At 41.8% G+C, this 15,013-nt stretch overlaps 1 protein-coding gene across 4 annotated transcripts in view; it reads right to left on the reverse strand.

Annotated features, from left to right (window-relative positions):
* Positions 1–887: 887 nt before the first annotated feature.
* MLH1 (mutL homolog 1) overlaps positions 888–15,013 on the reverse strand; it is a 50,466-nt gene continuing 36,340 nt past the window's right edge. For all 4 annotated transcript variants that reach the window (XM_047740989.1, XM_047740998.1, XM_047741009.1 and 1 more), the window contains 6 exons: positions 9,666–9,774; positions 7,849–7,912; positions 3,029–3,193; positions 2,369–2,461; positions 1,969–2,082; positions 888–1,207 (listed from right to left, as the gene is read on the reverse strand). In XM_047740989.1, coding sequence (XP_047596945.1) covers positions 1,040–1,207; positions 1,969–2,082; positions 2,369–2,461; positions 3,029–3,193; positions 7,849–7,912; positions 9,666–9,774 — 713 coding nt within the window. In that variant the 3' untranslated portion in view covers positions 888–1,039. The remainder of the gene's footprint in view (positions 1,208–1,968; positions 2,083–2,368; positions 2,462–3,028; positions 3,194–7,848; positions 7,913–9,665; positions 9,775–15,013) is intronic.

Below are 15,013 nucleotides of genomic sequence, written 5' to 3' on the forward strand. Positions count from 1 at the left end.
AGCAATCACCCATGTGGGAGATAGGGGAGAGGGAGAGAGGGTGCGGTCCTGGAGTCAGGCTGGGGGCTGCTTAGCCTGTGCCCCAGTGGGCTCACCGAGCCCCACTACTGAGCCGCCCTTTGACTTTTTGGAAGTTCTATGTGGTAGAACCTGACCTTGCCCCTTTTGTGGTACAACAAATTTGTCTCCTGTTGTCCTGTTCTCTTCCAAAGGGAATGGCTCCATGTCTTCATTAGGTAGAGTTCCCTGTTCTTTCTCATGGAACATTCTTCACTGAGTCTTGTAATCTGGATTGTACCTCAGTACTGTGGGCGTTCTTCCTCCCCGTGCTCAATGCACATTTCTGTTAATGCAGGCTAGTGTTAAGGCAGCTTACTGTAATGGCACCTACAGCTTAAGTTTATAATTTTATGTCCTCCTTCAGACAAGAATAACTAGAACTCTATCTTAAGCTGGTAGGATTCAGATCCATTAACAAAGGGGGCTTACTTAGGGTGCATACCAGTTACAAACTCCGTAAGGACTGCTGTCTTCTCGCAAGTTTTTTTTCATTACAAATTAATTAGCTTTGGTTAGGTACGTAGTAACAGATTATCAATTCAGCTTTCTCCAAACTCAGTGTCACCAGAGCCTCTTGTATGTTCGGCACCTCTTTCCAAAGGCATATGAACCAATGTAATTCTTCCTGCTGATATCAGAAATTAGAATGCCAAAGCCTCAAACCAGAGCAAGATCTATAAAATCTCCAAGGCCTTTTTAGAATTCTTTTCAGATGCGCAGAGGGCTTTCAAACTACTTTTGGATTCTTCAACACAATCAGGTATACTGTAGGTGAAAATGGATCTAGAAAACCTTTCAAGTGTAGTGAAACTAAATCAATCATGTTGGGACACATTTGACAATTTATTTCTGGTCACTCCACCACGCGTGAAAGAGTGCTACTAGTTAGAGGGCAAATGGGAGTCGTCAACTATAAGACCTATCCTCATCAGGACACAATGCAAGAACCGCACAGCCCAGAGTCCGCAAGTGAGTGTGGTTAGCACCTCTCGAAGACTTTGTACAGATCGGGCAGGTTAGCAAGCTGTAGGATATTTCCATCTTCTGTGAAATGTCTAGGAGGCAGAAGGTATGAGCGGAAGGCTTTATAGACAACGTGTTCCACAGTCCGCTTCCAGGGGTTTGCAGAGGAGCCGGACACTTCCCCCTGCAAAAGACGTGTTAGAGGTCACAAGCCTCCCTATTTGGCCTACTCACATCCCAGCATTTGTGGTTTCCCGGCTGACCTGTACTGGACCTGGAAGTCTTACTCATTACAATCTGCTCTTTTCCTAATGCTGGTGAAACATCTCTCTGCTCAATCTCAGGGATCCTACAGCCCCAAACTTGAGAGGTGACAACAGGAAGAGAAGGCAGAGACTTTCTCCCATGGAACTTTGTTTCCATTTGGGAGGAACTGTGGATTGTAGCAGGATCTAACATAACATCTGATCTGGACTATGATGGACTAGGATGTTCAGTAGGAAGTGCAGTCACCCAAGCCCTTTCTGTGTACAGGAAGGTCTGTAAGAAAAGCTAGGGATCCGACCTTAGTACTGCCCTGTTCTCCTGGCAGAGCAGTGGTCAGATTAAATGAGCCAAAGCTAAACAAGCGTGGGGAGACTGGGGCTGTGTGCTGGAGGGCTAACGACAGGAGACGAGGGCTCACTAGCCCTGGGTCATCCAGCTCGGCCTCCCAGCTCTCACTGTGACAGCTTGTGCTTTCACGTTCGACAGGTACTGGGATCATTCTAGAGGGACCTTCCAAACCATCAGAAAGAAGCAGAATTCATGAATAAAAGCTGACCATTATGTTTAAACCTTATGTGCAGTGAAATCCTAGGAATTCAGAGGCAGCAAGTTTCATTTCCTAAACGTTGTATGAGAGCCCAGCCCCTTCCCAGGTGCTCTTGTGCGTCACTACAGTACCTGCTGGCCCGAGAGGGTCGACTCCTCAGATACATACTGCTTCCGAATGGAGTAAAACATAGCACATTCTTTACTGAGGCTTGCAAAACATTCCTTCTCTTCATCCCAGTTCACCTGGTCCAAAGAGAGAATTTAATACCTCAGCATAGGTACCTGCTTTAGTAAACACATTTCATTTCCAAGACAAGGTCACAGACTACTTAAAGCTTTTTACATGTAACATTTTAGGCATTAAATCTGTAAACTGGAACTGCTGAATACTGCTGGGGTAGGTGGGATAAGGGGGGGCCGTCAAGCTCTTTTACACTTTCCATCATTCCATATGAAGGTGTGGCCCCATGCCCTCTCCCCCAAGCCCACACGCAGGTACCCCCATATTAAAAACAGCTTGACCACTTGCCTCCGTGGCTAGTCGAAGAATGAAGATAGGCAGACCCTCCAAAGGAGGCACATAGTTGTCGATCAGCAGGGGCAATCCAGTCAGGTTCCCTTCCTGGTTGTGAAGAAAAGGCCACAACAAGGAAACAAGAAATAAGCTGTTACAGTTTAATCAAGTTCCATTTCCCCAGTGCTCCCTCCAGGTCTTATCCACATGCCCACACTTTGGGCAACCAGGTGCTTGACTTGGCTGGGCACCAGGAGTAGGAGAGCAAAGCACTTAAAAAGCTTTTTGTACTGACATGAAGCAGAACAACTTCTTTTTGCAATATGCTCACCAACTAAATAATACAGAGAATATGGAAAGCCCCAAAGATTAAGCATAAGAGGAAGAAACAAAGTAAGTGGCCTGGCATCATCTCATTCACTGTGGCCCATAGGGACTGTGGGATTCAGCTCTCTCTTGTCGGGATCCTTCACCCTGGGAACAGGAATGGGCATGACTGGATGAGAAAAAGGTGGTGTAACCTAGACATGAAAATAGAGGGTGAGGATGTGAATGGATGTCTCGTGCTGTTTCTCACAAGGGTGGGTCGCCTTCTCACCCTGACTGAGGACCAACTACAGAACTTGGCTCTTACCTGAGGAATACAACAGAAGAATACAAATGGCTGTTACACACCTCATCGATTTCCAAAGAGAAATAGTCTGTGAGCATCTCAGCCTTCTTCTTCAGAAACTCAACAATGTACTCGGCAAGTCCTTCTTTGGGACCATCTTCCTCCGTCCAGCCACTCTCAGGACTATCCAAGGCTAGCATGGCCAGGTCAAACAGCGGTGCTGGCTCCTAGAACAGAGACCACGTTAACAGTGCCTCCAAGTGAAGCCTGAATTCCTTCCCACAAAACTACCACAGGCATACCTTGGAGGTACTGGTTTGGTTCCAGACTGCTACAGTAAAGGAGTATCACTGTATAGTTAGTCAAATGAATTTTCTGGTTTCCCAGTGCACATAAAAGTTACGTTTACACACATATATCCTATTTATGAAATACGAAATAGATTATATCTAAAAAAACAATGTACATACCTTAACTAAAACTTTTCAGCTGCAATCATCAAGACAGTATGGTACTGGCACATAAACAGACACATAGACCAATGGAATAGAACAGAGAGCCCAGAAATGGACACTCAACTCTATGGTCAACTAATCTTCTACAAAGCAGGAAAGAATGTCCAATGGAAAAAGTCTCTTCAATAAATGGTGCTGGGAAAATTGGGCAGCCACATGCAGAAGAATGAAATTGAGCCATTTTCTTACACCACGCACTAAAATAGACCCAAATGGATGAAAGACCTAAATGTGAGACAGGAATCCATCAAAATCCTCAAGGAGAACACAGGCAACCTTTTCAACCTCTGCCACAGCAACTACTTGCTAGACCCATCTCCAAAGGCAATGGAAACAAAGGCAAAAATGAACTATTGGAACTTAAGATAAAAAGCTTTTGCACAGCAAAGGAAACCATCGACAAAACCAAAAGCCAACTGGCAGAATCGGGAGAAGAAATTTGCAAGTGACGTATCAGATAAAAGGCTAGTATCCAAAATCTATAAAGAATTTACCAAACTCAACACCCAAAGAACAAATAATCCAATCAAGAAATGGGCAGAGGACATGAACAGATATTTCTGCAAAGAAGACATCCAGAAGGCCAACACACACATGAAAAAGTGCTCCACATCACTCGGCATTAGGGAAATACAAATCAAAACCACAATGAGATATCACCTCACACCAGTCAGAGTGGCTAAAACTAACAAGTCAGGAAATGACAGATGCTGGCGAGGATGCGGAGAAAGGGGAACCCTCCTACACTGTTGGTGGGAATGCAAGCTGGTGCAACCACTCTGGAAAACAGTATGAAGGTTCCTCAGAAAGTTGAAAACAGAGCTATCCTATGACCCAGCAATTTCATTGCTCAGTATTTAGCCCAAAGATACAAATGAAATGGTCAAAAGGGGCACCTGCACCCCAATGTTGATAGCAGCAAGGTCCACAATAGCCAAACTATGGAAAGAGCCCAGATGTCCACTGACAGATGAATGGCTAAAGAAGATGTGGTATATATATATATCACATCTTCTTTTTATATATATATACACACACACAATGGAATATTACCCAGCCATCAAAAAACCTGAAATCTTGCCATTTGCAACAACATGGATGGAACTGGACTATGCTAAGTTAAATAAGTCAATCAGAGAAAGACAATTATATGATCTTACTGATATACAGAATTTAAGAATCAAGGCAGAGGATCATACAGGGAAGAGAGGAAAAAATGGAACAAGATAAAATCAGAGAGGGAGACAAACATAGGAAACATGAAACAGAGGGTTGCTGGAGGGAGGGGGGTGGAGAGATGGGGTAACTGGATGATGGACACTGGGGAGGGTACGTGTTATAATGAGCACTGGGTGTTAAATAAGACTGATAATCCACAGACCTGTACCCCTGAAACAAACAATACATTAATGTTAATTAATTGAATTTAAATGCAAAAAGTGAAGAAAAAAAAAAGAAAACGTGTGCTTCTGGAAAAAAAATTACTGCTAAAAAATGCTAACCATCTGAGCTTCCAGTGAATTATTATCACTGATCACAGTTTGTAATTATACACAAATACAATAATAATAAAAAAAGTTTGAAATATTGCCAGAATTACCAAAATGTAACACAGAGACATGAAGTGAGCAAATGCTGTCAGAAAGATGGTGCCAAAAGACTTGCTCACTGTAGTGTTGCCACAGACCTTGAATTTGTAGAAATGCAAGGTCTGTGACGTGCAGTGAAGCACAGAATAAAATGAGATGTGCCTGTGTGAAAACCACAAAGCCATGATCATGAAAGCAACTGAGAAACCCCAAATCTAACATCGCTCCCCATCTCCCACAAGGAAAACACCTGAAAAGGAAACCTCTTCCTTCTCCTCACTAGTGGCCGTTTCAGCAGAGAGGATATGCCAGCCTGCCAAACAGGTGGGAAGGGGGAGGCCATGTGGAGGCACTGCCCTCCCATGCACTGATAACGAACGCAAGGGGAGGGGAGAACCAGTTCAGTGACATCTCAGGTAAGTCATCTGTTTAGGAAGAAGACTGAAATACATGGTTAAAAATAAGATGTCTAAATTTTCTTCCATGTCTCCCCATCTGATGTTACTATGGTCATACATTTTAACATATAATGTTATACATATAACATGTATGTTATAATGTAACACAAATATATAACATACATATATAATATATATTACATATAATGTAATATGTTACATTATAACATACATGTTATAAACCCAAAGAACACTGTTCCTATTTTCTCATAAAAATAGAGAAGTCAATGAAAGGACCCAACAGTTTATTAGCACTTAACACCTATATTAGAAAAGAATGACATCAAATCAGTAACCTCAGTTTCTACCTTAAGAAATTTGTAACAGGAAAGCAAATTAAACCCAAAATAAGTAGAAAGGAAGTAAATATCAATGGACTAGAAAACAGAAAATCAAGAGAAAAATCAATGATACAAAAAGTTCTTTGAGAGCAATAAAAATTGGTAAGCTTCTAACCAGACTGATCAGGTTAAAAAGAGGGCACACATCACCAATATTAAGAATGAGAGAGGATCTAGACATTAAAAGAATTATGGGGCGCCTGGGTGGCTCAGTGGGTTAAGCCGCTGCCTTCGGCTCAGGTCATGATCTCAGGGTCCTGGGATCGAGTCCCACATCGGGCTCTCTGCTCAGCAGGGAGCCTGCTTCCCTTCCTCTCTCTCTGCCTGCCTCTCTGCCTACTTGTGATCTCTGTCTGTCAAATAAATAAATAAAATCTTTAAAAAAAAAAAAAGAATTATGAAAAATACTATGAACAACTTCCTGCCAATAAATTCAAAATCTTCAATGGACAAATTCCTTGAAAGAAACCAAAAGCAAAGCTCTGTCAAGAAGAAAAAAGATAACCTGAATAGTTATCTATGAAAAAAACTGAATTTGAAGTTAAAAACCTTCCCACGAGGAAATCTCCAGTCCCAGATGGCTTCACTCACTGATGAATTCTACCAGACATTTAAAGAATAAATTCTGTACAATTCTATACAAACTCTTTCAGATGATGGAAAAGGAGAGGATAGATAGCTCCCAACTCATTCTATGAAGCCAGCATTAATGCTGATACCAAAATCAAAGACTATAGGAAAAATAAAAACCAGTATCATTCATGAACATATATGAAGCAACTATAAACGAAATTCTAACAAATCAATTTCAATAATATGTAAAAAAAAAGTAATACATCATGTACAAGCAGGGTTCATTCCAGGAATGCAAGACTGGATTTTAAAATTAAAATCAATGTAATTCATTATATTAAGAAATTAAAAAAAGAATATCACACAATTATCTCTTGACAGATGCAGAAAAGGCATTTGAAAAAACTGAGTATCCATTCCTGAATAAAAGTAACTGTCAGCAAATAAGGAACAGAAGGAAACTTCCTCAATGTCATAAAGGACATCTCATCTCACCTACAGCAAAAAACATACTTACTTTGGAAAGACTAAATGTGTTTCCCCATAAGATCAGCAATAAGAGAAGGATTTCCATTCTTACCACTTCTATTCAACATTGTACTAAGGGTCTAGCCAGTGCAATTAGGCAAGAAAAAGAAAAGCCATCCAGATTGGACAGGAAAAATAAACCTGCCTTTATACAGAGAGGGTGTAATCATCCATGTAGAAACTGATGGGAATCTGTAAGAAAACTACCAGCACTACTAAATGAGTTTGGCAAGGTTGCAAGGTACAAGATCAATGTACATAAACACTTCGTTTCTATATACTAGCAACAAACAACTGGACATTATTTAAAATGCCATTTATATAATAGCATAAAAAATGTGGGATGTTAAGGGATAAATCTAACAAAAGATTTCCTCTCCAATTGTTCTATAGATTCAAGACAATCCCAATGAAAATACCAGTTGGCTTTTTTATAGAGTTATATCAGCTGTACAACGATGATATGAAACTACATAAATAGTCTGATTTTAATTCTAAATTAAAATTAAGCAATGAAAAGGTCTCAGAAGAAATGACCTAATTCTGTCAGCTGGGGTTGGTTGTATTTGGGTCATAGGCTTTAGGAAATGTTTATTTCTCTTTTTATCTCTTTACAAGTTTTCTTAAGTAGGTGTATATTAACCAACATAATAATAAACCTTTGTTTAAGCTGTCTACCAAATAACTGTTCAGCTTCGTATAAAACTGTGTTATAACTAAAGATCCTTCCATATACAAATCATATAATACAGACACTATCTTTGGCATATTTAGAAAAACCCAATATACTACAAATCAGATATTGGGGTAGAGCTATTATTTTCAGATATGACCAGGTGTTGGAAGTTTCAGAAGGGAGAAGCAGGAAGTAAACTTACCGAGAGCCTGAGAACACCAAAATTGGCAAAATCATAAATGAGTATCTGGTAGAACAGTTCTTCACTGAAAATAAAAATGAAGTGACTTTAAGGAAACGCTGAATCCATGCTTGACAGCTAAGCAGTCAGGACAAATGGAGAAAAGAACCCCTGCAACACACATGGGAAGCGCTGTGGAGCCTTCCTGACCATCTACAAGATGTCCCTCTCCTCTAAGGAGCCGGACCTGCTGTGTGCTCCAGTCAGGGCTCTGGCTCAGAGGCCTCCACATGTGGCTGAGAGCACTAAGAAATTTTGCTTACTTCTCCACTTACAAAGAATCCTATAAATCACTTTTTTTTTTTTTTTTTTAAACAACTCACCATTAAAAATGGTATGGAGTGCATAGGGACGGCAGGAGACTTGCTAAATAATCCCAAGCGGACACAAGGCCGAATCAGACCACCCGGGTGTTTGGTGTAGGGTGATGCACTGGCTGGCAGCACTGCAGAGCCAGCTGGGAGGTATCCAGCACACTGACCTCCTTACCCAACATGGAGCTCAAATAAATGGTCCTTTAGAGTTCTTAAGCAGTCGGAACCATATAGGTCTGTTTAAAGACTTCTCATTATCAGTCAAAGCAGACAAGGCTTCTGCTACACCTGCGTTATGAGGGTGGGAAGTGAGGCACCCAGTGAGTACCTGACTTGTCCCGGGTCAGAGTTAATAAGGTGGAAAAGGAAGGTGTTGAATCCAGGTTCTGTACTCTGAACCTGGTTTTCAATCTGTTTCTTTTACCTTCTCACTGGGAAACCATTCACATTTATTAATAGCTGAAATTCTTGGGACTAACCTGGCTTTCTGTTTGTAAAATGAAAGAATCTGAACACAATGTGTTTGGAGCCTTGGAAATGTACTTACACGTGATGGAAAAGAAGGAACAAGGGCAGCAGAATCCCCAACACATTAATAAGAGACAGCCCCATGCATAAGTCAAAGGATTCTCAAAGCGAAGACAAAGGATCTTGAACAGAGCTGCACCAAAACAGCCCCAAAGGCATGAGTTCTGAATATCCATAGGGGTGTGCGTGCCACAGTCAGCTCTGGGCTGGGCAGTTTTTTTGTAAGGGAGGAAATTAGTTCTTATCTTGTGTGTACCCCCAAGCAATGTATGGCAGCTGCCTTGCTCACGGGCTTGTGGGAAAGGGCCCTGCAGTGGCCAGGCAACGTCTAGTAGGTGCAGGGTGGCAGCGCCCTCCCATCTGTACCTAACTGAGAACACATCTGATAAAGCTTCTAGACTCCTTAGGAGCTCACCCACCAAGGTCTCTGGGAAAAATCAATAGGTCACTGGCTACCTACTAGGCAAATGGCACGGCTTGTCAATCCTGCTGGCTTGTGTGGTGGTGAGAGTAAGCCTTGGCGACATTCCCTATGGGTCTTCTTTCTCACAGTACCCCGCTGCACACAGCAGGTGCTAGAATTCTCTACCGGCACTAAGCCCTCAACCAGTGGTTCCACCACAGTGGTCAACACATACTGAGGACCAAGAACTTGCCAAACATCAGGCTTCTCGTGTCATTTCTTAACCTCACAAAACCCTGCAAGTTAACCAGTGATTCCAAATCTGCAGATGAGAAATCTGAGACACAGTTCAGGAAAGTACCTTGCCCACGGTACACAAACGGTAAATGGTTGAGCCTGGATTGGAAACTATCTCTGTCTCCAAAGCCTGGGACCTTTCCAAACAGCTCAGGTCCCTGTCCCTGGCTTTTCACGCCTGCGCCTCCAGACCATTGTTGGGGCAGCGCTGCCGTGTCAGGCGCTCACTAGTTTACCTCAGTTTGGTGGTGTTGAGAAGATATAACTTGGTCTGATGCTGTGCCAAGGCCCACTGCGGATTCACGCAGCCCACAAAGGAGTGGTTCTGCAGCATCTCTCGGAGTGCTGGAAGAGAAAGAGCCGGTCAGGAACAGCACCCCACCAGCCCGAAGCACCGAACCCCAGAGCTAGAGACAACAGGTGAGCCATGATGCCTGTAGTGTACCTCCTGCTGAAAACATACACAAATGAGGACTAAATGCAACTGATCTTTCAAAATGCCACAAAAACATTGCCCAAAGGTAAAGGAAAACTTTGCCCAAAGATCACACCCTGAGGCAAAGCAGGAAGCTGGAGAAGTACGGCGAGCTCTGAAGCCAGTGTCACGCAAAGGCCCAGAGGAACCTCAGTGATCACAAACGCTAGTTTTTGCAGCCCCTGAGGTATGTGGAATGAAAAACAAAAATGTAGGAATGGTTTGAAACGGGGAGTCTAATAGGAGACCACTTCCCCAGGACGTGTAGCTGAGACGCCAGGGGCTGTACCCGCAGGCAAAAAGAGAGGAAACCCCAGGGAAGGGAGCCGAACTGCCCACCCACCTCCAGCCTGGGTGTTGGGGGTAAGGAAAAAAAAAACCACAGCCCTGAGAACCTGCAACCACGAGCCAGTCATCACATGCTTTTGCAGCCAGGATTCCGGCTAAGTGCTGCCTAAAACCTTGTATGGAGATTTTAGTTTAACCCTGATTCCAGGGCTGACTGTTCCTCCAGGTCCCTGATAGAATCAAATGCAAATTCTCTGTGGAGAAGTTCAGTTTCAGTCCAGTCTTCAAATTATCCCCCACAGATAAAATACCAGGAGCCAGCAGTCAAAAAATTACAAAACACACAAAGAATGCACCAAGAATTAGAATCCAGAAGAAACCACACGACCTCTGCAAAGGTTCAGAGACTGGAAAATAAGTATGTTCAGTATGCTTAAGAGGGATTAAACAATGAATAAGCAGCAGGAGACTATCAGAAATGATCAAGATCTCCAAAAGAAACCAAATATCTAAAAATGAAAAATGTAATAACTGAAATTAAAAATCAAGACCAACTTCACGACAGATGAGACAAAGTTGCCAAGATAATAACTGGTAGGTAGATCTGAAGAAATTATCCAGAATGCAGCACAGAGACAAAGAGAAGAAAACTACAGAATTGACTTATGTAACATGGAGGATAATAAATATGTAACTCAAGTTCCAGAAGGGAGAAAGGGCAGGGGGAGATGATATTTACAGACTTCAAAGACAAAAATATCTGAGACTATTCCAGAAGTGATGGAAGACACCAAACCTCAGTTCTAGGAAGCCCAACAAAACCCACACTTGGCACACAGAGATACGGCAGGATGCTAAAGAAAGATCTTAAAAGCACACAGAAACAAAAGAGAGATTCCCCACCAAGTAATAAAATACAAGACTGATAGCTGGGTTTTCAGCAGTAACACTGAAGGCAAAAATGATAGAACAATACCTTTGATGCATTAAGAAAAAGTAACTGTCAATCTGGAATTTTAAACCCAGCAAAAACCACTTTTCAATATGAGGATGAATTAGACAAAATAAAACACAGCTGGCCACTCAAGATCTTAGTAAAGGTTGTTCTTCAGGCAGACCACGGACGATCCAAGGGAAAGAACTATGAGCAAATAATACTTGTTAAATACAAATGTGCTGACAATAACAATGAATTGTGGCACAATCTGATACCCACATGAAAACCATGAATCTAATACCATGCACCAAAGATGAATTTCAAGAGGACTAGGGATTTATGTATGAACATTTTAGGAGACAATATAAGACTATGTCTTCAATTATCCCAGAGTTATTTTAAAAGCCAATCTGTAAAGAACAATTCATAAAATCTGCCTATGTTAAATCTAAGAATTTCTGTTCATGAAACAAATATTTGTTTAAAAAGAAGAAGAAGAAGAAAATGGGTAAGTCCTAAACTGGGGGAAGATGTTTTCATGTAGCTGATTATTATCTGGAATATATGAACAACTCCTCAAATCAGTTCAAAAAGACCAAGAACCCAAGAGAAAAATGGGCAAAAAACTAGAAGAGGCACTTAACGGAAGAGGAAATAAATTTAGGGTAATCAGGGAGATGCAAATAAAACCACCATTAGCTACCATTTCACAAACACCAAACTGGTATAAAGTCCCACAGGTTCAAATGTTGGAGAGGAAGCGAACATATGCGACTTCTATACACTGTTGGAGGGACCAACAATGGTTACATTTATCCAACCCCTTTGAAAAACAATTCATCATCTTATGACCCAGAAGCAGCTCTGCTGAGTATATACCCACAGCCAAGCTTCCCAACCAGTGTTCCAAGCTCTTGAATCTCTCAGGGCCAAGAGCATCCTCAGATGGCGTATGAAGAGAGCACGGATGAGGCCCTATTAGTCCAAATGTCCTTCAATGGCAGAATGAATGAACAAATGTGCAGTAATGGTCACCAAGTGGAATCTACTACACAGGGAGAGGAAACCAGAGCTATATGTAGTAAGACGGATGAATCCTAGGAACAGAATGTGTGTGTATGTGATATATATAATACATTTACATATATATCTACATGCATACATACACACATACACCCCCCCCAAAAAAACCCTTACAGTATGATTCCATTTATGTAAAATTTAAAACTTGCAAACTGAACAATTTTTTAGGGCTACAAATATGGGTGGTAAAGCTTTATTAAAAAGAAATAACAATCATAAAATGTAAGATAGTGGTTGCCTCTAAGGGAGAAGGGAAATGGATAATTTAGGGAAGAAGCACCTAAGAGCTTTAAAGGTGACAAATCCCACAATGCTCTATCTCTTAAGCAGGTGTTCACGTGTTTTCTTGTGTAGATCCTACGCATGTATTTCATAAATATGATTTTTTTATTTACCAATATATGTGTGTGTGTAAATAAAAATACTACCACCATAAAGGAGGGTGGAGGAAGAGGGTCTGGAGACCACAGGGAAGGGTCTGGGGACAGCAATAAGCCTGTATACCACAGTTTCATTATCCTTTTTTAGCTTAGGCACCACAAGTGAATTCTCATATTGTTATGTAAGTTCTGTAACACTCTCTGTCCCCCAACCCCCAATAAAAAGAGGCTTATTTTCTTCATTTTTAGAATGAAGTGTTCCCCTCTGTTCCCACTGGAAACTCAATGTCTCTACAGGATGTACTGTGTAGGCGGAAAATGATTATTTTAAAAGCTGGAGAACATTGAATAATCTCGAATAATGAGGCACTGGAGGAAAGAGAAAGCAGCGTAATCCACTAAAAAAAGGGCCAGAGATTTTTCCACACAGATTTTTCATGGAACCCTCTGCCGCAGCCTAGCTACTGAGGTGCAGCCCTGCCAGCTTGGGCAGGGGAGGGAGGAGGTGGCTGCTGGCTCAGAGTGGGGCTGCACAGCTGTTCCTTCATCCAGGCGGGCCTCTCCTTCCCTGGGCTTCAGGAGGCTACTTGGACCTCTTCACAACTTCTCATCAGGACCTCTCTTGCACCCGTCCTCTATCTCCACAGCATCAGAAGTCTGTGGGCACGTCCCTGCCATTTTGCCAACAACAGAATGGGACAAGATCCTTCTGTGCTTCAAAGCCACACCACGCAGCAGTGTTCTCAATGGAGGCCCTGGGTCTCACTCAGGAGCAAGTAAAGCTAAACCCGAAGGAAGCGTGACAGGTCCTCTAGTTCTTCATGGCCTCAAGCGGAGTAGGAGCTCAGTGCCAAGCTGGACTGCTTTACAGAAACCCACATGTGCACAGCCTCTGGCTGTTGTCGGAGATGACCCAGAAGCCATCCCTGGCAGGTCTCACCCTGTGCTCGGCTGATGTGGCCTTCTACCTCTGTTACAGAATATCTTTCATTTTACCTGATGTTATCACCAGTTACTTCCTAGACACTCCCCACACCACCACGGTATCCTGTACAGCAGGTGTCCAGGCTCATTCACCTCCCACCTCTGCCTCAGGGCCTGGCACCAGGCATTTTGTTCAGAGAACATATCGACAAATGTCTGCCAAGCTGATCTCATGCACCAGAACAAACAATGACCTGGGGACAAGCCATATAAAAATATGAACACTGATACCCAGGACTGTTCCCCAAATAAAATAAAATAAAATAAAATAGTGGGTAAAATATTACACACATTCACATTCAAATGATAGCAAAACAAATTATAACATTCCTTGTCCTCATTAATTAATAGATCAAAATGATGGGAGTCACAAGTCATTGCTTGTGACTTCAGTCATTTTGTGAGTAAATTCTGTCATTACTAATCTGAGATGAGCCTAATTCTGTGGAACAACTGAGTGGATACTGGACAAAAATTACCCTCATTTGTTGACCAAACGTGCACCCACCAGAGATCCTGACTCAAGAGAGTTGCCTGACCGAGTGTTCGACTTTGACATCCTTTAGAAGAAGAAGTCACCTCCCTAGTTTCTTCTAAGAGACCAAAATACTCCCAAAATTAAGTGGGTGACCCTGTTCTATTCACCAGTCTCATATATATATTTTCATTTTTATATATATTTTTATTAAAATTTTTTTTTTCTGAACTTCTTTTTATCTCCTTTCTTCCCCCCATAATTTGGGGTCTCTTCTGATTTGGTCAAAGCACATTTTCCTGGGGTCTTTGCCACCCTTTTAGTATTTTACTCGCTCCTTCATATATTCTTACTGGGATAAAATGACAAGGCGGAAAAACTCACCAAAAAAAAAAAGAACAAGAGGCAGTACCAATGGCTAGGGACCTAATCAATACAGACATAGGTAATATGTCAGATCTAGAGTTCAGAATTATGATGATTCTCAAGATGCTAGCTGGGCTTGAAAAAGGCATGGAAGATATTAGAGAAACCCTGTCTGGAGAAAGAAAAGCCCTTTCTGGAGAAATAAACTAAAATATAACCAAGTTAAAATCAAAAAAGTTATTAATGAGGTGCAATAAAAAATGGAGGCTCTTACTGCTAGGATAAATGAGGCAGAAGAGAGAATTAGTGATATAGAAGACCAAATGATGGAGAATAAAGAAGCTGAGCAAAAGAGAGGCAAACAACTATTGGACCACAAGGGGAGAATTCAAGAGATAAGTGATACCATAAGATGAAACAACATTAGAATAATTGGGATTCCAGAAGAAGAAAAGAGAGGGGAGCAGAAGGTATATTGGAGAGAATTATTGTAGAGAATTTCCCTAATATGGCAAAGGGAACAAGCATCAAAATCCAGGAGGCACAGAGAACCCCCTTCAAAATCAATAAGAATAGGTCCACACCCAGTCATCTAA

Source organism: Lutra lutra, chromosome 1, assembly GCF_902655055.1.
Source record: "Lutra lutra chromosome 1, mLutLut1.2, whole genome shotgun sequence".
Classification (NCBI taxonomy): Eukaryota; Metazoa; Chordata; class Mammalia; order Carnivora; family Mustelidae; genus Lutra; species Lutra lutra.